General features: G+C 44.2%; 2 protein-coding genes across 12 annotated transcripts in view; one reads left to right on the forward strand and one right to left on the reverse strand.

The window, feature by feature from the left end:
- Positions 1-13,594, reverse strand: part of SAP130 (Sin3A associated protein 130) — a 32,288-nt gene extending 18,694 nt beyond the window's left edge. For 4 of the 11 annotated variants that reach the window (XM_065411301.1, XM_065411296.1, XM_065411300.1 and 1 more), the window contains exons 1-6: positions 12,313-12,585; positions 10,525-10,763; positions 9,358-9,516; positions 7,503-7,614; positions 1,140-1,264; positions 200-324 (exon numbers count right to left, since the gene is read on the reverse strand). In XM_065411301.1, coding sequence (XP_065267373.1) covers positions 200-324; positions 1,140-1,264; positions 7,503-7,614; positions 9,358-9,516; positions 10,525-10,763; positions 12,313-12,424 — 872 coding nt within the window. In that variant the 5' untranslated portion in view covers positions 12,425-12,585. Of the gene's footprint in view, positions 1-199; positions 325-1,139; positions 1,265-7,502; positions 7,615-9,357; positions 9,517-10,524; positions 10,764-12,312; positions 12,586-12,767; positions 12,867-13,476 lie in introns of those variants that run through there. The other 7 variants (XM_065411302.1, XM_065411299.1, XM_065411298.1 and 4 more) reach the window with 4 other exon arrangements.
- Positions 13,595-15,850: 2,256 nt separating this feature from the next.
- UGGT1 (UDP-glucose glycoprotein glucosyltransferase 1) overlaps positions 15,851-25,816 on the forward strand; it is an 88,793-nt gene continuing 78,827 nt past the window's right edge. Inside the window, 3 exon segments of the mRNA XM_065410286.1 lie at positions 15,851-15,872; positions 15,875-16,072; positions 23,264-23,402. Coding sequence (XP_065266358.1) covers positions 15,851-15,872; positions 15,875-16,072; positions 23,264-23,402 — 359 coding nt within the window.

Raw genomic sequence — 25,816 nt, forward strand, 5'->3', positions numbered from 1 at the left:
GTCACTGGCAGAACAGAGGAAAGAACCCATGTTGCCTGACACACTCATGTGCTGTATCAATTGGACCTCAGCAGAGAAATCTCCTATATAGTATTTCTGACATTCACAGGGGTATCAGCCTTCTCTACTCCCCTTCATGCTGTCTATGTGAATGTCAGGAATCTTGGGGCTCCTCAAGACATTTTCCTTATGTGTGTACCTCAGGGTTGATTCCGTAGCATGTGCTGCTGTTGTAGTAATAACTGGAGACTGAGCTCTTGTGGCGGAGACTGTTGCTATTACAGCAGGAGGGATAGTGCTTGACGTCGTCACAGGAGGACGAGACTGTAAAGACAACAGAATAATAAAAGTAAGTCACAATGATGCAATTGAGAAAGTAGCTGGAAAATACTTTGATAAAGCCAAATTTCCTAGATCTCAGTATAAAATACTGGCACGTGGAGATGTTCCCAGTCTATAAAACTCTTTTGTGAAGTTCTGGCCTGGTTTTCAGAGCAGAAGCATCAGAGGTAGTTGATGATCAAAAGCAGTTAAAAGATCAGATATGTACAGAAACTGTTCCAATGATTCAGAGCTTCCATATGCTATTAGAAAATATGTTTTTTATTTTGATGAATTCCATTCATGACTACCAAACATAATCTATACTATAGACAGACAGTTATGCAAATGTGGTTACATTTGGACATAACTATAAAAATATGCACAACACTATGTGGAATCAGACATCCACATGAGCACGCATCCCCTCACCATCTCATTTTAAATATATATATTTCCTGGTCCAGTATTTAGCTTTATATTACCCCCATCAAACTGATTTAAAGTTTGAGTATAAAGTAACAGCACAAACTCAAGCCAGGCCTTTTTGGACTTAAATAAAGTTTTCAAGCATATTCAGAATGAGGACTTCTCCAGAGTTTAATCAGTTTGTAGACAGTTTAAAGGTCTGTAATCTCCAGCTCATAGTTAGCCTACAAAAAAGCCTGTAAAGCTTTCTGCATGATGCTGCCAATGCCAACAGCCCAGTAAATAAAGGATGCTAATGTTATGTTCTGGGTGGATTCCCCCTAAAAGTCAGGAAGATCTTTGAATGAACAGTAATAGAGTGTCTGCAATACAGCATGATTGCGGCTTGCCTGGATTGGTTGATGAATGATGTGCTGAACAGCTGGCTGAGCTGTAGCTGCATTTGGCAACTGTGAAGCTGGCCTCAGAACTGTGGTTACTTTAGAGCTGGACATCACAGCAGCTGCTGCCGCACCTAAGGAACAAATCACGTGTGTTATTGCAAAACATATCAAAATGATTGATTTACCAATATACAGAGAGGCATGTAAAATTAAGACGGTTGTAGAGGAGTTTTTAAACTAAGGGCTGGGAGAAAGATGACAGGTGCGGAGGAGCACATGGTTCGAACAGAGACATCCCTTAGTGGATTTACTAAAGGGGAGTCTCTATAGCCTAGTAAAGAAGAGAGGACAGAAGTTGATAAACTACAAATAGGAACTGAAGAGAAACAGTCAAATGAAAAAAAGTCCCATTCATTTACATCACTTGAAGGCAGACAACTAAATATAGACAAATTTTGTAAGTGCTTGTATACAGATGCTAGAAGTTTAAATACTAAGATGGGTGAACTTGAGTGACTGGTATTAAATGAGAATATTGATTTAACAGGCATCACAAAAAATTGGTGAAACAATGATAATCAATAGGACACAGTAATACCCAGGGTATAAAATATACAGGAAAGACAGCGTAGGTTGTGCTTCTGGGGGGAGGGCACTACATGTGAAAGAAAGCACAGAGTCAAATATAGTAAAAATGTTAAACGAATCACACTGTACCATAGAATCTCTATGGATAAAAATTGCATGCTTGAATAGTAAGAGCATAGCACTAAGAATACACTACTGACCACCTGAACACGATGATGACAGTGATTGTGAAATGCTCAGGGAGATTAGAAAGGCTACAAAAACAGAAAACTCAAAAATAACGGGGAATTTCAACTATCCCTATACTGACTGGGTACATGTCACCTCACAACAAGATAAAGAGATATCAATGGTGTCTAGAAATTGTGACTGCTTCTTGGAAGAGCTAGTTCTGGAACCCACAAGGGGAGAGGCAATTCTTGATTTTGTCCTAAGTGACGAGAAGTGATTATAACTGAACCGCTCAGTAATAGCGACCATAATATAAATTTAATTTAATATCCCTGGGGGGCGGGGGGGACGGGGACGACACACCAAAGAACCCCACCTCAGTAGCATTTAACTTCAAAAAGGGGAACTACACAAATATGAGAAAGCTAGTTAAACAGAAATAAAAGGAGCAGTTACAAACAAACAGTCATGCCTGTAAGCTGCATGGAAACTTTAAAAACAGAGGTTCAAACTATATGTATACCCCAAATAAAAAAAACCAGTAAGAGGAGAGGGAAAAAAGTCACCATGGCTAAACAGAGTAAAAGAGGCGGTTAGAGACAAAAAGACATCCTTTAAAAATTTGATGTCAAATCCTACTGAAGAAAATAGAAAGCAGTATAAACTCTGGCAAGCAAAATTAAAATGTCCAGTTAGGCAGGCTGAAAAGGAATTTGAAAAGCAACTAGCAGACTAGAAGACACAAAAACTAACAGCAAAATTTTTTTTTCAAGTACATCAGAAGCAGGAAACATGCCAAACAATCAGTGGGGCCACTGGACAATTGAAGTGCTAAAAAAACAGGACACAAGGAAGACAAGGCCATTGAGGAGAAGCTAAATGAATTCCTTGCATCGGTTTTCACTGCAGAGGATGCAAGGGAGATTCCCACACCTGAGCCCTTCTTTTTAGGTGATGAATCTGAGAACTGTCCCAGATGGAGGGGTCAATAGAGGAGGTTTTGGAGTAACAAATTGATACATTAAGAAGTAATAAGTCACCAGGACCAGATGGTATTCACCCAAGAGTTCTGAAGGAACTCAGATATGAAATTGCAGAACTACTAATTGTGGTATGTAACCTACTGATTAAATCAGCCTCTGTACCAGATGACTGGACGATAGCTAATGTAATGCCAATTAAAAAAAAAAAAAAAAAAGGCTCCAGAGGCAATCCTGGCAATTACAGGCTGGTGAGTGAAATTTCAGTACCAGGCAAATTGGTTGAAGCTATAGTAAAGAACAGAATTAGCAGACATGTAGATGAACACAATTTGTTAAGGAAGAGTCAACCCGTCTTTTGTGAAGGGAAATCATGCCTCACCATCTATTAGAATTATTTGAGGGGGGGGGGGGGCAACAAACATGTGGACAAGAGTGATCCAATGGATAGAATATACTTGGACTTTCAGAAAGCCTTTGACAAGGTTCCTCACCAAAGGCTCTTAAGCAAAGTAAGCAGACATGGGATAAGAGTGAAGGTCCTCTCATGGATCAGTAACTGGTTAAAAGACAGGAAACAAAGGATAGGAATAAATGGTCAGTTTTCACAGTGGAGAGAGGTAAAAGGCAGAATTCCCCTAGGATTTGTACTGGGACCTGTGCTGTTCAACATATTCATAAATGATCTGGAAAAAGGGGTAAACAGTGAAGTGGCAAAGTTTGCAGATGATATAAAATTACTCAAGATAGAGATCAGCTGTGGACTTTACTAAGAGTTACAAAGGGATCTCACAAAACTGGGTGACTGGGCAACAAAATGGCAGATGAAATTCAATGCAGATAAATCCACAATAATGCACACTGGAAAACATAATCCCAACTATACACACAAAACGATGGGGTCTAAATCAGCTGTTACGACTCAAGAAAGAGATCTTGGAGTCATTGTGGATAGTTCTCTGAAAACATTTGCTCAATATACAGCAGCAGTCAAAAAAGCTAACAGGATGTTAGGAAACAGAGATAACGAGACAGAAAATATCATAATACCACTATATAAATCCACAGTACGCTCACACCTTGAATACTGTATGCAGTTCTGGTTGCCTAATCTCAAAAAAGATAAATTAGAATTGGAAAAAGTATAGAGAAGGGCAACAAAAATGATCAGAGGTATGGAATAACTTCCATATGAGGGGAGATTAAAAACTCTGGGATTGTTCATCTTAGAAAAGAGACAACTAAGGGGGGATATGCTAGAGGTCTATAAAATCATTAATGGTGTGGAGAAAGTAAAAAAGAAAGTGTTTTTACTTCTTCATAGAACACGAGAACCAAGGGTGGCCCAATTAAATTAATAGGCAGCAGGTTTAAACAAATATAAGGAAGTTCTTCTTCACATAACGCACAGCCAATCTGTGGAACTCATTGCTGGGGATGCTGTGAAGGCCAAAACGAAGACTGATTTAAAAAAAGAATTAGATAAATTCATGGAGGAGAGGTCCATCAATGGCAATTAGCCAAGATGGTCAGGGATGCAACTCCATGCTCTGGGTGTGCCCAAGCCTCTGACTGCCAGAAGCTGGGTCTAGATGACAGGGAATGGATCACTTGATAATTGCCCTGTTCTAGAGCATCTGGCACCAGCCACTGTCGGAAAACAGGATACTGGGCAAGATGGACCACTGGTCTGAGCCACTATGGCCATTCCTATGTTCTTATTTTATACTTCTAGTTTTCATTCTAGTGATGCAACTTCAAAATTAGGGCTAAGAATAATGATACTCAAGGGATAGAGAAGTTTTTTTTGGAATTAGCAATAAAGGCCAAAAAATCCTAATCTGCTTTGTTGGACCTTTTCCAACTTCTTACATTTAATAATGTTATTTCATAAATCTGATCTTTTTCAATTGCAAACTATTGAAATAAGTGAGTAGGAGTAACTGAAATAGCTTGCCTATTAGATGAATGTGTAAAAAGTGATCTAGCAATTTTGTTTATCTATCTGCATCTGCTGAAGTACAGAGGAAAGATGGATGCACAATAAATGGAAGCTATTTTTTAAAACACCACAGCAAAATGCATGGTATCAGTTCAGTAATCTATCTGCTGTTTGCTGTGCCAAAATGATCAGACATCTACAGTGTGAAAACTAGAATCAGAAAAACAATTTTATCACCCAAATCATCAAGCATTTCAACAGCAGTTTTAGCTCATAGAAAAATCAACTGTTTGTGTTTGCAAGAGGATCACAAACATAATAATTCACTCCAAATAGTATGCAGTCAAATAATTTGATGGGAAACATATAATTTCTGCAGATTTCACTCAATATTACCTAGAGTGAGTAATTTAACAGGAAGAAAATATGAACAAGATGTTGGAAACAGACTGAAAATAAAATAAGTATTAAGTGAAAATACAAAGAGCAATTTATGTTAAAGTGGGTTCCCCAAAAGGCTCAAAAAGACACAAATTAAATGCTCAAAAAACAATGACAAAAATGGGTACATGCAAATTCTTCCATACGGGCTGTAAAAGACTACAAATACAGCTATACACTCTTTCCCAAATACTTTGGTGAAGTACAGTTTTGCACATGCAACATATTGCATGCACAAATATAGGATCACTGAAAGCGCAGCATGCCCAGAGTTCATGCTCTTTAGAGCTTTATACCTGTTTGTGAACGAAAATCACTATTAAGAGTATAGAGCAATATTTTTTTTAAAATTAGCTTAAAAGTTTTAGATTTCTTTCTTGAGCAACTGCATAATATTGTGATCTAAACATACCAATTCTCCATGCAAGTACAGAGGACAGGGACATGGAAACAAAAATTTGGTAGGTGTTTTTTTTTGTATCAATCTGATTTTACCTAAGACTGGAAGCCCAATTCATAGACCTTAAAGATAAGCCTGCTATCAGAAGCCTGACAGACTTAAATTATCCCTCAAACAGCAATCATGCTAGCTGACCTGGTCTCTCCTCTTAAAGTGACTGATGTTCTGCTTTACAAGCTACAGAGAGAGAGGCTGAAACCACAACAGCCAAAATCATGGGAGAAGAGACAAAAGCCTACACAGCTAGAACAAAGTTATCTCAGACACAAGTCTGAATGTGCACCACTCGATACAGTAATACACCTTATTACAGAACAGGAATGATATTGTGGCGGATGGATAGGAGACAGACTGCAAGGCATAGTAAACAACCAGGAGCGAGCAGTGAATAAGCTGTGACATTTTGCACAATAGACTTACCTAAACTAGGCCATGTTTTCTAAAGTACCCCACTGTTTTGCCAGCACAGTGTTCAACTAGAACAGTGGTCTCCAAACTTTTTTGATCGCGCACCCCATCAGTAAAATTTTTTTGAGCATGCACCCCCAATATATGTATATTTATTTATGTATAAATTATATACATGTACTACTATCCTAATATATTATGTACATTATAAAACATACAAAAAAATTAAATTAAAAAAGGATGAGATAAAGATGAAATAATTTTAAAATTTGTATTGTATTTTATTTAACGGTACAAAAAACCTTTTTGCTCTCACAAAAAAAATTATTATTAATAATATTTTTTAGTGAGAGCAATGTGATTGAATATGCTTCATTATTTCTGAAAATCTTGGTTTAACTCTTTGTGATACAGTGATTTGAAGGTCTGGATTAGGGTTAGGGTGCGGGAGGGCGCTCAGGGTGGGGGTGCGGGAGGAGGATCAGGCTGGGGAAGGCAGGAGGTGCAGAGCACTTACCTGGGGCAGCTCCTGTTTGGTGCAGTGGGTGTGCAGGAGGCTCTGCGCAGCGCGGCACCGCCCCCATGGCCACGATTCTGGGAGCTGCCCCCCCCCGCAGGGCCACCCGGAACGCAGGGGCTTTAGAGGCTGCAGGGCCCTGGGCTAAGGGGGCCCCGGTGCCCTGGCCTGCAGCTCTAAAGCCCCTTTCGGAATGCGGCCCTGAGTCCTCCGGCCCGTGGAGTAGCAAGGGCAGCCGTGCAGCCAGCGGCCGGAGAGAAGCAGCGCTTTCCCCTTCAAAGCGCCGCTTCTCTCCAGCCGGCTTTGAAGGGGAAAGCGCCGCTTCTTTCCGGCCGCTGGCTGCGCGGCTGCCCCTGCTCCTCCACGGGCCGGAGGACTCAGGGCTGCATTCCAAAAGGGCCTTTGGAGCTGCAGGCCAGGGCCCCGGGGCCCCCTTAGCCCAGGGCCCTGCGGCCCCTAAAGCCCCTGCGTTCCGTGTGGCTCTGCCTGCTGGGGGGGCAGCTTCCCTGCTTGCTCCCTCCCTCCCTCCTCCGGCCGCCCCCTCCTTCCCCCTCCCTCTGGCGGCGCTCCTCCTCCCGCGCCCCCCAAGGTATCGTCTTGCGCACCCCACTTTGGAGACCACTGAACTAGAAGATGGTGCTGGCACCATCACGTACACCTGCACTAGGCAGTTTCAGAAAACATAACACTTAAAATGCCAGCAGCTCCCTGAAGCCCTGTCTACACTAGCATTCTTACCGCTGGAGTGATACCCGCATTAACAATAGTGGGAAATTTTAAGGGAAAAAATAAACTAGTGTAGATGCAGCCTTCTTGAGCAAGTGAGAAAACGAGACATTTTTACAGCTCGTGTTGACTTCACCTCGGGGTAAGTGAGAAGCTCCAATGTGTAAAGGGGGGCCAGGAGCACTACTTCGGATGATAGACATCTGAACATTTGTTGCCATGATATGGTGCAAGTTACTGGCATGTCCCTGCAGAAAAAAAAAAAAAAAAAAAAAAAAAAGAAGAGGATTCCATGAAAAATGTTGCCCAGAAAGATCACATTCACAGGTAATTGCCCACGTTAAAACGTCAAAGGCAGCAACAAACCACATTTAACAGTTTTGTGGAAATACACCAGTATGCAGAGGTATTACAAATGAGAGGGGGGTACAGACGAACATTTCTGCAGGATGAAGCTGCAGCCTCCTTCCATTTTCAATGGAAACTCTCAAACACATATCTACTCAGGCAAGTATGTGTCAGTTACCAATTTCTCTTTCCCTCCAAGTCACTGTCCCATTTCAATTGGGCAGGTGGCATTTCTGCATCCGGTGATCTCTTTAGACAGTTCATATCAAACCATTTAGCAGAATTAATAGAAATATGGGAGACTGGGAAGAACTGCAACATATTAAATTAACTCCCCATATTTCACTTATAACTGCCTTTCCAGGCATATTTAGGAACGTCACTTAAAAAGCAATAATTGGTGTGAATCCCTAGTAGGTAGAAACACCTACTCTAAAAATTCATGAACAGTACTGGCTAACCAGTTACAAATAAAATTTAGTAGGTATCACACTTATGTTACATTATGTTAACCTAATGGTATTTCACTTGCTAGAGCTGAGTATTGTTTTTGGCAAACGAGCTTTGAAACGCAAGAATCAGGAGCGTGCTTTGGCGTTAACTCCTTGACAGGCATTCACACCAAAGCCTTGCCTACGCTCAGAGCTTTCATAAGTTCTCCGCTATTGGTCTGGTGTGGGACAGCACTGGTGGGGCTACAAAAAGCAGAACTAGTGTAAACCAGCTGCTTACCAATACATCAACTGGACTTGCTCTGAGTAGAGCTAGACAACAAGGTGATTAAACAAACAAACAGCATCCATTTACACTAGCATGTCTGTTGGTAGAGCAGCAACAGTGGGAGAGTTTAAGAAAATGCTCATTATTTCAGTCTGCTTGTGGGTCAGTATGCTACCACCTTATATGTTCTGTCAAATGGCGTCTCAAAACTAAAACTAGTAGCTTTCTAAAAGAGTAAAATGATAGCTTCACCTTTGCAGAAGAAGGGATTGTGCCATGTTCTGAAGAATGAGCCTAAATCAGATTTCTTCAAATTTATCTGGCCCCAGCTTATCAGATGGACCAATGGAGATGCAACCGTCATCTGCCTAGGGCAGTGGTGGGCAACCTGCGGCCTATCAGGGTAATCCACTGGCGGGCCGCCAGTTTGTTTACATTTGCACGGCCGCCTGCAGCTCCCAGTGGCTGCAGTTCACTGTTCCTGGCCAATGGGAGCTGTGGGAAGTGGTGTGGGCCACAGGGACATGCTGGCTGCTGCTTCTCGCAGCTCCCATTGGCCGGGAACGGCGAACTGTGGCCACTGGGAGCTGCGGGCAACCATGCAAATGTAAACAAACTGGCAGCCCGTCAGTGGATTACCCTGATGGGCCGCAGGTTGCCCACCACTTGCCTAGGGTTTTAACAGGGTGAGGCCCTATGGCCCTTGCTTCATCTCCCTACTCAGCTGCATTTTTCTTATACATTGGTGGGGATGTCTGCTCCCATCTCCACATTCTCTTGGTGGTTACTAATACTTTGAGGAGAAATGACGGACTAGTTCACCCCCTTCTCAAGATCTCCCTGCTCTACTGATGGTTTCTGGACAGAGGAACTTTCAACCAACATCCCACTTTAGTAAATAGCAAGGTAGGGGAAAAGGAAACCTGTTGTCCACTGATTGTTGCCACAGGAATAGCTGAGGCTTGTGGGATACTGTTTTCCATGGTTACAGTAACCTGCCCAGGAACCTTGGTGGGAGCTGACATTGCAGAGGGTGGAGCAGGAGCAATGGGCCGGCTGGGCATGGGGGGCTTCACAGGAGGCTGCAAGAAACAAGAAAAATAGTAACAATTCAATACAAGGAAGTAGAGATCTCTCCTCAAAAATCACAGCCTGGTGAGGTTTGCATCAATAGTGCTAACAGGATGTGTGTGTTTTGGCGGGAAGGGAAGAAGCACAGGTCCCTTTCAGCTGAGAGAAACTGGAAGGAAGAAACTCTTTTGGCTAGGGCGGGGTCTCATTGTGGACATTACTTAGCACAACAGAACCCCAATCATATCTCCCAGAGTGTCTAGATACTACAGAACAAACAAACATCAGTAATACAGACAAAAAGCCAAACAAGAAAGACATTAGTATCCTGATTTACTTTTTAAAAAAAATTTAATTTCCCTTTTCTCTTCCCTTCTTAGTCTTTAGATTTTCTGCACAATTCCTCTTCTGCCAATTAGATCTTAGATCATGTTTAGTTAAGGCTTAGATGGGGGAAAAAAAAGAAGAGAAAATGGCTGTAATCAACCATTTGCTCAAGTTACAACCATCCCTTACAAAGGTCTCCTTCTTGTGTCTTCTTAACCCCATCCTCACAAAAAGGATTCTGCCCACCTGTAGGAATTGCCTAGTTTGTGCATGATTCTCCATAACTTCATTTTAATGCTCTATTTATATGCACAAGTGAGTATCTCATTGACATTCTTTCCTCCCTCTTCCAGGAATGAATGGGGTGTTGTAAAATTGATTTAGACCATCCTTAATCTAAGAAATAAAGTAAGTGGAAAAGCCACAAAATGCTGCCTAAGGGCTGCAAGGTTCCCAACCTGCCATCTGGAGTAGGGGCATCACACCGAAGAGGCACATATTCACAGAAGAAGAGCACAGAAAAGAGCTCAATAAATAAATAAAGCAATTTATAGAAAAGAACATTTTAGTCAAGAGGAGGTAAATGAAATACAACTGAAATTAGCCTAGAGCTGTTTGATCGAACTGGGAAAGTATTAACTCCTCTAGTGGCTTATTTTCATTATCAACTCAGTCATGCGCCACCTTGTTACCTTCATAAGTCCCTCTGAAAAGGAAAGTGGCACTGCTGGAGTCAGATGTGCTGGCGGAGCTGTCACTGTAACCGCAGCACCAGATTGGACCGTATGGTGCTGTGCCAACATCTGAACCTGTGGGTATGGCCGAACAACCACTGGTTCCTGTTTCTCTTCACGAGACTGTAGAGAGCCACCAGGACCCATGTGCTCTCTGGGAGCAACTTCTGACTCTCGATTAGATTCATCACTCACTGCTGAGGAAAGAAAAAAGGAACTATAAAGAAGAGGATAAAAATGGGTAAGAAGTATGCACGCTTGTCCACAAGCCCAGAAATGGAGTGCCAAATACATACATACATACATACATACAAAGGCAGTTTGATTAAAACCTCCTGAACAAGAGACATTCACTACTCCTGGTATGAAAAACCTGCTCGAAAAACAAACATCTCCAGAATGTCATCAATCCTCCTGCAAAGTGTGCTATGCATTCCTCTTAGAGCCCTAAGGATTATCCCCACACATCATGGTCTAACCCAAGTCACTCACAAGGAACAATCATCCTTCTTAAAATAAACCTCTAACTGTAACCTCTCTTTAAAGTGAATAATTAAATTTAAATGAACAAAATAAGCTGATCGAGACCATCAGGCAAATGACTAAGGCATGGATTCAATTTAATTTTTTATTAAAGACTTCACTTAATGCAAGATTGTCCAACCACTTAATCTAATTAAAAATAGGAATAAAGTGTCAAAGCAAAAAACTACAACAATCAAAGCACAAAGCTGCCACAATGACAGTGATAATTAGACTAAAATTGGAATTTCTGTCTTATTTCCATCTCTTAACTTCATAAGAGCACAGGAAGCTGAGCTGTAAACTGTATTTAAACACTAGTTATTATTAGGCAATCAAAACCTATGTAGAATTTGTTTTATACTTACTGTACAACTCTCAGAATCTCCTACCATAATTATGCATTTGAATACTAAAAACATACTTCCTTCCATCTTACTCTATAAGATCAGATTGACTTACTGCTGGAGGCATCAGTAATGTGGTAACTCTCACTACTCAGGCCCTGATCCTGCAATGAGCTCCAGGTCGGGGCAGGCATCTGGTAGCACAGACCTCATTGCAGAATTGGGACCTAAGACATCAAACACCAGTCAAAAGTTATGGAGATAATGAAACAGTAACAGGTATTTCTAAAGTGGGTTTGAAAACTATCAGACATATAGTCTCATTTAGCAAATAATTAAAGGAACATTGACAAATCATTTTTTTTTAATCCACTTTCTGACAGTGTCCCTTTAATACATCAGCTAACCATACAGTTCTATTTATAGGTGATCATGGTCCATGTTTACTTCTGTGTGGTTTGCACTGAAGCCACTCCCTATAGTTCCCACCTACCTGTGATTTCTTTGCAGTTTTCCCCTCCCCAATGGAGAGCCCAACTAGTATGTCCTACACCAACTAGAATTTACTTTTTAGATACTTTCTAAACAGTAGCTTGTGGTCAAAATGTTTTTGCTAACATTGTTTTCCTAAGGCAACTTGCACATTCCCAGCCCACACTGATCCTGTATGACATGTGAGGTGCGGAAGAAGAGCTTCTTACAATTCTTCAAATTAATATACCCAATTATATCAAAGTTTGAATCATGTCTGTCCTTGATGTTTTTAAATATCCACAATCATCTCAATAAAATTTGCAGACCATGCAGAAAATTGTCTCAAAATTCCTCGGAATGAAGCTGCTGGGTAGAAAGAATGAAACTCCAATAGCTGTCTTACCTGTAGTCGTTGGGTTTATCAGCCCTGTAGATCCACTGGTGGAAATTGGGGGTGGAACTTGTCCTAGTCCTGCAGGAGGGGCTCCAGAACGGGAAAACTGCTGAGAACTCATTTCCACCTGCACAACGTGAAGAATATTTTAAAGCAACATAATCCTAGCAATATGTTCAACGGCCAATGCTAGAGCTGACACGGATGAGATTTGATCCCTCCCATGTCATCCAGGGTCCAAGGTGACAATTTGTAACACGGCCCCATAGAAGAAGGACCATGAATTTAAAAAAAAAAAAAAAAAAAAAAAATCTGGTTTGAAAGCAGACACGTTCTCGCTTGGGAATGGAAGCCGGACAGCGGTGCCCGACACTTCCACAGTCTGATTCCCGGCAGCGCGGAGTTCAGTTGGGATGTGGCTGAGAGAGAGACCAGATTTGGGATGTTTCTCAAAGGGGCAGTACCCGGGGAACGTGGGCAGCGCTCTATACACAGCACAGCAAGTGTGACCCCGTGGCTGTGCGGCAGCAGCTCGGAACATCTGCTTTACCCAGCCCCCAGCTCCGAGAGGGGGAGTCCCCAGGCACCCTCCGGCCTGCAGCGGGGACCAGCCCTGCGCGCAGGGCCGGGGAGCCATCACACCAGGGACCCCCCATAAACCGGCTACTCGGGCCTCCGCTGATTGGATAGAGTAGAGCAGTCAACAACACTAGTCCTGCGCCAATCCAGGGTCACGCTGGGCCATGAGCCAATTAAACGCAGATCAAGGCTAGTGCCCTTAACCAATCGGAAGCCCGTTCTACTGATGACCTCACGAGAGAGCTAGCCAATGGGATAAGAACCTACGGACCAATAGGGAGCAAGTCTCCACGCCAGATTCCGCCCCCTATTGCTGTGAGGGACGCGCAAAGCCCGGATGTTCACAAGCAATAAAGCGCAGCGACCACTAAGAAGTCTTTGCCGCCGCAGGGCTGCTTGAAACAAACGGGGTAGCTCCCCCCGCTAACTCCCCCGGGGGAAGCAGCTCTTGGCCCCCGATAAACCGCAGCCGGGTCCCCTTTCCTCCTTTCAGCCTCCCGCGATCCTCTCCCGCCGGGTCCGCTCCGGTCGCCTGGAGTCCGACTCCGAAACCCCTTTTCGGCCGCGCGCGGAGTTGTCCCTGAGCTGGCCTACCTGCTGCCCCGCGCACGGTGGGGCCTCGCGCAGCCGCTTGCGGATCCGTTTCTCCCGCTGACACCGATGATCAGACCCAAGCTCTTCTTCCACCGCCGCAGCCACCCTCCACCTGATTGGCTCCGGTTGGTCCCGCCCACAGCGGCGTGGTACCGCCTAGTCTGCGCAGGGATAGGCTGAGATGGCGGCGTCGAAGGGGCTTCTGGGAAAAGTAGTTCAAACCGAGGGGCAGCAGCGACAATCCTGCTAGAATGCGGAAGAAGGCGGGGCCTGCTTTTGTGCAGTGATTGGCCAAGACAGTGGCGACGATGGGCCGGATGGAAATATACTTTGGATCCAGGGTGGTAATGAGGCGATCTCGCGAGATGTGCGTTTCGGGGGGCGGAGAGAGTCTAGAGACAGGCTCCCTGTATCGCTGAGCCTTCTTGAGCATTGCAGACCTGTGCCTGGCGCTGGGGTTTTGGCCTCCAGTTCGAGCCTGTGCGGTGGTTCGCCCGGGTTCCCCTAAGTGGACGAGACCTCCTTGGCTGGCACAGGGGATATAGCCTCATACCTGAAGCGAGCTCTTATTTTGCCCGGCAGATACCAAGCTGTAAGCGGCTGCTCAAACAGTTATTTTTCATATCCTTATTAACACTTGTAAAATTTGATATAAACAAAATAGCATTTCAATAAAACAATCACCTCTGCATAATCCCTAATTCTACTATACAAACCCTTTAGGACTCAGAAAATGTGAACTACCTTGCAATAGCATGTATAGGGGAAGGCTGTGAGAATGGGAGCTTGTTAGGTTGGGTTTGGAGGAGATGGGGATGTGGATAATAAATAATAGGACCGTAGCTCTTTTCATCAGTACACCTCAAAGTGGTCAGTGTCCTTATGCCCATTTTACAGATGAGGAAATTGAGGCATAGAGATGAAGTGACTTGCCCAAGGTCACTCAGCAGGCCAGTGGCAGAGCCAGGAATAGAACCCAGGTCTCCTGAGGCTCAGCCTAGTAATATGGGAATGTTGGGGTAGTGGAGGAGTGTCTGGAAGCTTGGGGGGCACTTTGAAGGTGCTTAAAAAACAACACCACCATTTAAGAGATTGGGATGGGAACCAGGCTGGGGTTTTGAGGGGCAGAGATGGCTGCTCCTGTGGTGGGAAGGTCTCTGGTCCTGCAGAGTGGTGATTACTTAGAATATATTTTAGTGACAACATAGGCACTTCTACCACCAATTCGGAGGTGCTACTGAGGATGTTGATTGTTGGGTTTGGGTTTTTCCCCTAAACTGCTGAGCCTCTATCAGACCGGGTGGACTTTGGGTCCTTGCTATCCACTATTTGCTGGATAGCTACTGAGTCCTCAGCAATGACAGCCTGGACAGTAACATCGGCGTTGGGGCCCAATATATCCTGTGTGGCTGCTCTTCAAGACTTCTGTTACTCTGGTGTATTTGAACTGAGCATGGGCAAGTTTGGCTTTAGCCTGTTCTGTTGCAAAGTCTGCTTGGGTGGCTGTTCAGCCTTGTTGTTATTGGCTTTTACCTGCATACAGTCCAGCTCACTTCCATCTGGGCCTGGATAATATCCTTTCTGACCTCATGTTTCTGCTAATGCATCTGAAAAACACTAAAAAGCTCTTCAATTTCTGGGATCTGGCATCTCCCTCCTCTTCGTTTGAAAATCTCCCCATTTATTATTAATGAATAAATAGGATTTACAGGAGGAGCACAGTTCATTTGTATTTGATTTTTAAAGGCACAGTTCTGATTTCCTTGGCTTGGTGCAAAACATCCTCCACTCCACATACCAATAAGCAATTTTTCTATTATTATAAGAATACATAGTAACACAGATCTCAAGAGCTCTATAATCCCACACCTAGTTTTGCTGTTACACAAACAGCCTGCTGCCATTAGCCCCCTCTCCCCACCCCGAACTCTGAGGCTGCACAATGATGTGGGTATCAATTCCCACCTAGGAGCAAACTTTATTCAGAAATGCTGTGCAACGGGGGCTCCCATGAAGTTCCCATGCAGTTGTGAGGGGCACACCTCAGCAAAGCAGGCTGTGCTGTACTATAGGGGTCTAAAACTGGGCACCTAAACTAGACAGCTCCAACAGTGCGGATCACAGGGCAGCAGAACTGAGGGGGCTAAGCTGACTTAATGAGGGGGAGGGGAAAGCCCCCCACGTTTTGGGGTGGGAGGCATTTCCAGGCAGAGTGTAACGTGTCTCTCCCCAACGGAGCAGTTTTCTTGAACATTCCTAGGCTGCTTCCTTCCCTCCCTCGTGGTGTGAACTCCTGTGCCGTCGCTGGCTCTCAGGCTGGGAGGACCAGCGGTAAATTACCTAAAACAATCGCCTTCCCTTGGTCACGTTCAAGATGGCTGTCGGGCGACGCTCTAGCCTGCTTTTTTTCCCTCTCTATGGCAGTCGGTCCTCCACGTGTCCGGCCTCAGGACGGAAGCGGAAGCAGAAGCAGGCTGCCCGGAAGGAACCTACCCGGAGAAGCGGCGGCGGCGGTTGGAGCCGGAAGGGAGCGTGGCGGCCGCTCACAGGTGCAATAACCGCAGGAGCTCGTGGTTTCGGGACGTTCGCACAGCAGGTGCTTTAGGCAGCGCGCACCCCCTCCACTGAAGTGCGGGTCACGCACTGGGCCAGGCGGCCCCTCGGCGCCCACAGAGCCGGCCGGTCCGTGTCCTCAGGCTGTCGCTGGCCATATGGGGCAGCTTCTTCTCTCTGGGGGCTGGGGTGATGAACAGGGGGAGCCTGCTGTTTCCGTGGGGGGTGGAGAGGGGATCTAGGTTTGTCGCGGGAGGGAGACCTGAGGCAGGGCAGGTCTCTGGTGGAGCGTGATGTTTGACAGGTCACAGCTCTTGTGTCCCTGCAGCCCTTCTGCATGGACTGGAGTTGTGGGGGCAGGCTTTGCCCAGGCAGACGGGCCGGACTTTGCCCTGGTTCACACCTCGCAGGTTCCCGCTGACCATCTTCTGTGTCATTTGCCATCTGTTGTGCTTGCCGTTGTTCAGCTTGGCATCAGTGGGGCTGGCCAGCAGAGAGTCTGGCACAAGGACTGTGCTGTAATGGGAGAGTATTACCTGTGCAAGCCGTGTCTGTTTCACATATACAGAATGTGAAGTGCTACATGATACTAGCGTGGCTTAGGGCTCAGGGGGGTGTAGTGAGTCATGCATTTCATGACATCACAGTTCATTTCTGTTTGAACAAATTCCCAATAGTGTAGAAAACACATTATGGGAGGGAGCAGCTATGCACCCCAACAGCCCTTGATGCTACTGTTACAATACATGGACTAAAGAGCATGCTTTCCTGCAATGACAGTCTTGTACAGTGACACTTAACGTGGTTACAGGTTTTTTAGCTTCCGTGGCAATATATTATTTTCCAAACCATACTAATGCTGTCCTATTTTTTATTCACATATTTGAAACAATTTGGGGGAGATTTTCAAAGGCACACCGGGGAGTTGAGCAATCTAACTGCAAATGAAAGTAAATTGGAGTTAGGCATCTCCCTCCTCTTTCTGTATGAAAATCTCCCCATTTATTATTAATGAAGAAATGATTTACAGGAGGAGCATGCTTCATTTATGTTTGATTTTAAAATGCACTATGTGGAAACAAATTTGGGTACTAGACTAGGACTCAGAACATCTGGGTCCTAATTCCAACACTGTCAGTGGCTCATTGTGTGACTTTACACAAGTCACTTAACCTCTGTTTTAATATCTATAAAATGGAGATATACTTACTTCTGTAAAGTTCTTTAGGATCTAGAACTCAAAAGTGCTAGGTTATTTGTTAAAAGGGATCTCCATCCTGTTAAAGCAAATAATTTGTGTTCAAAGTAGTGGTTCTAGTCAGACACCTTATTTATTAGGTTTGTGGTCTCACCAGTGCCTTTGGAACTTACACAAATACAGTCACTAAAGTGAATATCTAGATCTCCATTTCTACGGGACTTAATGAGGGGCTGTGGTGATGGATGTACAATGCAGAAAAGAAACCTGGGTTTGTGTTGTCCTGGCTTAACTGTGAAGGCTTAGTAGCAGTTATGAGGGAGACTGATGGTTCCTAGCCTGTTCTTCCCATCAGCTGTGCCTCAGGCTACATGGAATTTAGCTACAAGTTATGGAGAAAGTATACAGTAGCAAATACATGATATTTAATTAAACAGTATCTATTAGTGATTGTGACACACCTGTATTTGGATACCCTTTTTATTTTGCAACTTTTGTTATGTGTCAGTGACTGTAAATTTCTCCTGGTTCTTTCTATAGGATGCGTCTTGCAGCTATCTCCCAGCCTTTGCTATTCTTGCAGAGTGTTCAGGAGTAGGTCATAACACCAACAGCCTATGGCATATCTGTTATTAGCCCAATGTGTTCTATCTAAGCTCCAGAATCTGTTCACCTGCTGACATCCTGCCAGGTCCATGCACAAGAATGTGGATTTCGCAGGAACAAACTCTCCCGTGCCAGGTTCTGCTTCCCACACAGTTTGTATTTGACTTGTATATATTGCTTTTCTTTCCCACAGATTCTAAAACAGACTATAAATAACAGCCCATTTTACTAATGTGCTTATTCACATTAATAAAGGTTTCCCAAACTGGGTCCTATATAGACCTATAACATCAAAGATCTTTAGTCCAAAATAGTTGGAATTTGGTAACGTGCAGGCCATGCTGCAAAAGACATCTGTTTGGTGGGCTTTTTGGAGAAGATTGAGGTTGTGCTTCCTACGTGAAGGTGTGGAGAGGAGTCTTTGCAAGGGGCAGGTTGAGCTTGTGCTGAATTGATTTAAATGCTGCTGAGACTTAATTTGTATTGTCAATGTTTTAGGGTTCCCATAATCTTGAATAAGTCTCTTATTAGTTAGTAATTCTAAATAAATACCTCTGTTCCTTCTTTTGGTCTTTAAGTTGCTGCCCAGGGGGAGGGGCTATTAGCCTTTCCCTGGAGCGTAATCCTGTGATCTGATTTCTAGACAGATTCCAGAGTATAGTGCGCAGGTTCACAGACCTCTAATTTGACCGGACGCTTGGGTATGGGGTATCTGCTTGCGTCTTTTTCTAAGGAGGAAGCTGAATTTCCAGTACAGTTCAGTAGCTTTGTTAAAAACAATCTATTTATGCATTAGAGAAAAGAGTAGAGTAAGAAGATTTTAAAATGAAACAAACACCTACTTTAGTGTCTGAGGTCAGCCTATTCTTTCAGTTATCTCACAGAGACCATGACAAGGTCTGTGTGTCTCAGTCATTCATGCTGTTACCATATTCATGGAGCTCAACCCCTTCATCGTTCTCAGGACACCCCTCATGTTTCTGACTAGATTGATTGGTTTTCTAGGAGTTCTGCTGTCAGCCATTGTCCATGTATTGTCTTAATTATGATTAGCCATGTACTGCATCTCCATAGCAGGGGTTGTTTTGTCCATGACAGATTGTCTCCTGCTGTGCCAACATATTCACTAGACAGGACATATTATAGTTTTGATATGTAACAGAAAAATGAACTAAGAGGTCTGCCCCATCTTTATGAGGGATAGGGAGGTTTATTTCAAGAAAATGAGGGCAGGCCTCCACCTGACCAAAAGAACAAATGGCATGAGATCGTTAATTGTACATGTGCAGTTAATGAAACCTTAAAAGACAAGGTTCTACTCACAAGATTCCCACACAATAAACTTCACAGAACTAAAATTGACTTTGGAAGGAGGAGTTGACCTGAATGAGATTTTAAGCATTGTTTCCACACAGTCATCACTGGAATGAGATCTGTTTAACAGTACACTGCAATGATATGTAATAGTTTGGGATCGGAAAGGCCCATCATGTGAGACATTGAGCATCCTCAGCTTCTGTTAAAGTCCATGGAAGTAGGGGGTTAGACAACAATGTTGACTGTTACAGTGTGGGAGGAGAAAGCCCAAAGTGAAGTGCTGCAGCAATCTCACATGCTGCCAACTTGGCTACTTCCCAGGGGCAACATATACAGTGATTATGCAGTTGAGCAGGACACATTTATTCTAAGGGTTTATTTCTTTTAACTTAACCAAAGTTAAGGATCACATAATGAAGTAAGAGCAGAGGGAGGGTAGTTATTTGTGGAATGTTAGCTGGAAAAAAGTGACTTTAAAGGAGCAGAGTGAGCTGGTTTGGCATAGTGGAAAAGGAAAGTTGTTACTGGCAGACAGCAGCATGAAAAAGATGCAGAAATGACATTCTGAGAGGTGGGTGGAGTGTTATGTGCCCAGAGTTATGGGTGGGCACATTTTAATTAAAACAAAATTAAATTTTGCAAAAGGAGGAGAGGAGTGAGAGCCAAGATGTAAGCAGAGTTGGGGTGGCCCCATGTCGCATTTAGTAAATGAGGCCAAGGAGTTTGAACTTCTGAGGAAAGAGACAAAGAATTTGAGACTTGGGGTGAGGCTCAGTCATCCTGGAAAAGAAAGTTAACATTAGCTGCAACATGGTGAATGGATGGGGCAGAAGAGAGGATATAATGGCATCATTTCCATGGCACATGTCTTGTAAACTATAGCACAGCCTTCCATTAGGGTCCCCAGTTCATTTGTCCATAGGGCCCTCATCCTTAAGTCAGCCTCTAGAGAGAATTGAGGGCTCTTGACTCCTTGGAAAGAGTATCCCTGAGTGAAGGGACCCACTGAATCCAACTGAACCTACAGGGCCTTCTATGTAATCTTATCTGGCTCCCATCACCCTAGAGTCTGACTTTGGTCAGGCCACTAGCAATAAATCTCTAGTTATGAAATGGGTATAGGATTTTTAATCACCATAGATAGTCAGGAACTTAGTCTTACACCTGATTTAAATTTGACCAGTTTGTAGTATGCCTTTTTTAGGGCACACTGTATGTGAGGGGTCTCGGGCAGCAAAAATGTAGCTCTGATACATGACTCAAAGAATTAGAGGGTGGGTAATATAATTAATACCAATCAGTGTGGTTTATGGAAGATAGAGCCTATCAAGCTATTTTTTGTGCATTTGATGAGATTTCAACTGGTTGATAAAGGTAATATGTTTATATAATACACCTAGACTCCCATAAGACATTTTACTTGTCATACAAAACATGGTACACAATAAATGGATTAAAAACTGGCTGATAGGTCTCCAAATGTAATTGTAAATGGGAATCATCATGAAGCAGGTGTGTATCTAGTGGGGTCCTGCAGGGATCATTACTTAGCCCTATGCTATTTGACATTTCTTCTAGCTCATGGAGAACAAACATATCACTGATGAAGTTTGTAGATTACACAGATGTGGGTGGGAGTGGCAAATAATGAAGAGGACAGGTCTGAGAGCATTCTGGATCTCTTGGTATTCTCGATGCAAACAATGCATTTTAATGTGGCCAAATGTAAATGTATACATCTAGGAACAAAGAATGTAGCTCTGACTCACAGGATGGGGGACTCTATCCTGGGAAATAGAGACTCTGAAAAGACTTGGAGTCCATGTCCAGATGAATATCCACCATGATCCTCCAGTGAGACACTATAGCCAGAAGGGCTAATGCAGTCCTTGGATGCATAAACAGGAATCTTGAGTAGGGTGGGGAGGTTAAGTTGAGTTTGTGTTTGGCACTGGTGTGACAATTACTGGAATACTATGTCCAGTTCTGCTGTCCACAGTTAAAGAAGGATTTTAAAATTGGAGAGGGTTCAAAGAAGAGCCACAAGATTAAAGGATTGGAAAACATACCTTATGGTGACAGTCTCAAGGTAAACAGACAAAAAGTTAAAGGGTGAACTGATCAGGCTATATGTATCTACATGGGGAAAGAGAAATTTGATAATTGGCTCTTCAGTCTAGCAGACAGAAGTCTAACAAAATCCAGTGGCTTGAAGTTGGAGCTAGACATAATTTATACTGGAAATAAAGCACAAGTTTCTAACAGTGAAGATAATTTGGTAAATTGTTCTAATGGCTAGAGTTGTGGTGGATTTGCCATCATTGACAATTTTTAAATCAAGATTGGAAGTTTTTCTAAAACATATGCCGTAGTTCAGCAGGGTTCTCAACCATGGTTCTGAGGCCCCTGGGGGGCTGAGAACAGGTTTCAGGGGGTCTGCCAAGCAGGGCCAGCAATAGACTCATTGGAGCCCAGGGCAGAAAGCCAAAGCCCCAATGCTCCGAGCCCTGCCAGCTAGGTCTCACACTGAAGTCTGAGAAGCTTAGCTTCGTGGGCCCCCCGTGGCGTGGGGCCCTAGGCAGTTGCCCTGCTTGCTACCACCTAATGTCAGCCTGGCTTTTACATGCAGATAAACAGTTGTTGTGGCACATGTGGACCATGGAGTTTTTATAGCATCTTGCCCCCCCCCCGGGCCTCAAAGAAAAAGGTTGAGAACCCCTGCTGTAGTTCAAACAGCAATTATTTTGGGGAAGTTCAGTGGCCTATTTTATGCGGGTGGTCAGACTAGATCAGGGGTCTCAAACACGCAGCCCGGGGGTTATTTTCTGCGGGGCCCCCCCGCCCTCCCCCAGTGTTTACCTAGAGCAGCTCCGGCCCGACGCGCACCGGGGGCAGGGCAGGCTGCCTGCCTGCCCTGCCCCCGCGCCGCTCCAGGACGGAACCTGGGGAAGGAGAGGCGCAGGGGTGTGTGTTGGTGTTGCTTCAGGCACTGCCCCCAGCAGCTCCCATTGGCCACGGTTCCCCGTTCCCGGCCAATCGGAGCTGCTGGGAGCGGTGCCTGAAGCAACAGCCACACACCCCTGCGCCCCTCCTTCCCCAGGTTCCGTCAGCTTCCTGGAGCAGTGTGGGCACAGGGCAGGCAGGGTGCCTGCCCTGCCCCCGGTGCGCGTCAGGCCAGAGCCCACCCCCCGAAGCCCTCCTGCAGCCGAACCCCCTGCCCTGAGCCCCCTGCCGCACCCCTCCTGCACCCTGACCCTCTGCTGCACCCTGCACCCCAACCCACTACCCTGAGCCCCCTGCTGCACCCTGCACCCTGACCCCCTGAACCCCCTGCTGCACCCTGAACCCCTGCCACACCCTGCACCCCAACCCCCTGCCCTGAACCCCCTGCTGCACCCCACACCCCTCCTGCACGCCAACCCCCTGCCCTGAGCCCCCTGCCGTACCCTGAACCCCCCCCACAGCACCCTGCACCCCAACCCCCTGCCCTGAGCCCCCTGCTGCACCCTGACCCCCTCCTGCACCCCACACCCCAACTCCCTGCCCTGAGCCCCTGCCTCACCCCACACCCCTCCTGCTCCCCCTGGGGGCAGGGAGGGAGCGGAGTTTGGGTGGGGATTTCAGGGAAGGGGTTGAATGGGGGCAGTGAAGGGGTGGAGTGGGGGCGGGGCCGAGGGAGGCCGGGGGGAGGTGTCAGTAAATGCGGCCCTCAGGCCAATGTACTAGTCCTCATGTGGCCCTTGTGGTCATTTGAGTTTGAGACCCCTGGACTAGATGATCACAGTGGTCTCTTCTGACCTTCGAATCTAGAAATAAATGTGCAAAAAAACTGGTTCTCATGCCCTTGTGTTCCTATGGTTTTAGTTTTGACTGTAGCGGAGGCATCTAATCTTACAATCCTTGTCTCCTAATATTCTTAGGTTCTTGGATTTTAAGCCCAGGAGGGACTATTGTGATCTAGTCTGACTTCCTGCATAATACAGGCCATTTAATTTCAAATAGAACCTGGACTTACATTTTAGTTAGACTAGGACTCTGTACACACCCCCCCCCCCCTTATAAATTTAATGTTTCAGAGACAAACTTACTTGATTTTTTTTTTTCTCCCTCTAGGCATTTTCTATAAAATGGGAATTTTTATTGCACTTCTTGGAATCTGGTTCAGCTCTTCTCTAGCAAAGGCAGATTCTAAAGCAGTGACGACATCCCTGACTACAAAGTGGTTGTCAACCCCTTTGTTACTGGAAGCAAGGTAAGCATACAGGCTGTTAGTTTTCATTCACAAATCTGAAATTTAGAAGAATAAAAATGCTAGCTTGTTGGCTAAATCACACACACAATATAGTAAATCCTAGAAGAGTATTAAATGGTATTTGTCAGCATACTTTAGCAACTAGATGTAAGCACTAATGTGCTGTGTCTAAAACGGTTTACTCAGTCATCCCCCCCCCCCCACAGTATTGTGGACTTGATGCACAGTTCTGCTCTCATGTCCCATTTTTCCTATGCCTATGTTAACAGGCTGGTATACAGTAGAGGGGAATAACATCAGTACCCCATGCCACATCACTCCCACTGCTGCTCTTCTAGCTAGATTATCCATCCCTGCACTGTTTCCCACTTCATCATTAGAGAGCTCCAGCCAGTTGAGGCAGCCTGCTTGTCAGCACCTCTGACTTCTGGGCTCTTGCCAACTGTAGCATTCAGCCTCAAATGTGTCCAGAGAGCACCTGCCTCCCCATCTGAGTAGTGAAGCTATGCCATGTATTCTCATGTAGCTCTGATTTGAAAATATGCTGGTATACCTATATAGTCTCTACTGTAAATGAATTAAAGGTGTCATACATTATGTGCTGAATGATTAACAGGTTGGATTTAATTCAAGTGCATTTTGATATCAAAAAGATGAAGGAAACAGTGCAGGGATGTTAGTTTAGAAGAATTTGTGAAGGGAAGAGAGACACCCACCCATTCACTGATCATAAGCACCACAAACTCTCTCAATCTTGGTTCAAGCCATCAGTGCTGTTTAAGGTCCTTCTAACCAAACTTTGCAAATTAAACATGATCACTGCACTTTTTGGAGGTGAGAGCGGGGGAATACTCCCACACACTTGATAGACACTCTTTTGGATAAGTTCTGTGTCATGAATCAACACTTGGTCAGAGCATTACATATCTGTGCTAATTTATTTCCTCCCCCCATCCCCAAGGGTTTTATTTATAAAGTCCACATGTAGGGGCCCTGTCATGCCCTCAGAGGGTTCTATGGTAAAATTCCCTTGGACAGAAGCAGGATTGTATCCTGTATGTGTAATGTTGTTTGTATAGGCTCTGGTCCTTCAAGCACTTAATGCATGTGTAACTTTACTAACATGAGTAGCCCAGTTGTAGTCTGCACAAAGTTAAGTGCCTAAGTGTTTGCAGGTTTGGGGGTATTAGTAACCTGGCCTGGAGAGAAGATTGTTGTATCTTACACGATCAAAGACTTTTAAATAAGTCACCAAGAACAAAGAAATAGATTTGTTAAAAAAAGTATGGAGCAATGTTTAAAAAAAAAAAATTCACTTTTATGATGTTTTATTTAAAGAATATTTTGAATAGGAACTTTATAGAAACATTTACAGGAAAATGATACAGGTCTGTAGGCCCAAAATCTAACCACCTTTCTCTTATGCAAGGTCAGTTTTTAATGCACATTTATCACCAGGGTATCTGTGGACGTGAAAGTCCTTATAACATTTAGGAATGCCTAACTGTTTAAAAAGAAATATGCCAGGAGTATAGTGCTCCTGAGAAATTCTCCAATAACAAATCAATTTGCCTATCAAAACAGGAAAACAATTTTAAGCAAGGAAACAAGTTATTAATTTAAAGCTTTTAAAGAGCTGTTAAAAACACTGGGGGTGGAGAGAGCCTTGAAATTAGGAGAAATACCATGACAAAGGCATTTAGGGAAACAAGATTAAGTGCAGATGACACAGAAAGGATGGTACAGTATGTTCCTGCCTCAGTGCATGTCAAACTGAGACTAAGCCCTTCAAAGTCTAAGCAAAATGAGGTTATGGAGAAAGTCCCAATGGTAAAGTAGGTATTAAATATTCTTGATACTAAAAAACCTGTGTTCTGTAGGTGGGAGATAGTAAAGTTAGGATCTTCATTACCTCACTTTAAGATTTAATAGAATCATCAAAATTGGATCCTTGATAGATTATTCCACAGCTTAATAGGTCTCTTGTCAGGAAGCTGTTCCTGATTTTCTGGCCAAGATTTCTTTTTTTAAAAAGTACCTGAAGTTAGATTCCTAAATAAGTATTTAAGAGTTTGTTTTAGACACCTTTTGCTATTCAGGTTGCTAAAAATAGGATGGAAAATGATCCCTACTGCCATTGATTTAGTATGTTGTTTTGAAGAAGCTCTCTGTTGTCCATGCATTTTTATACTGATCATAGCTCCCAAAGGAAAGTCTTTGGCTGACATCAAAACCAGTTGGGCCTGGTTGGTAAACGGTGCCATAACCAGGAGCCCATCTAAAGGTGTGGGGGAGGTGAATTGTGAGATTTCACTCTTAAGAGCAGGTGCTGGCCCTGTCACTAGGGCTATGTCTACACTACACACCTTTTAGCAATACATCTTTGCCGCTACAGCCGTGCCGCTAAAAGGCGC

Source organism: Emys orbicularis, chromosome 9 (genome assembly GCF_028017835.1).
Source record: "Emys orbicularis isolate rEmyOrb1 chromosome 9, rEmyOrb1.hap1, whole genome shotgun sequence".
NCBI lineage: Eukaryota > Metazoa > Chordata > Testudines > Emydidae > Emys > Emys orbicularis.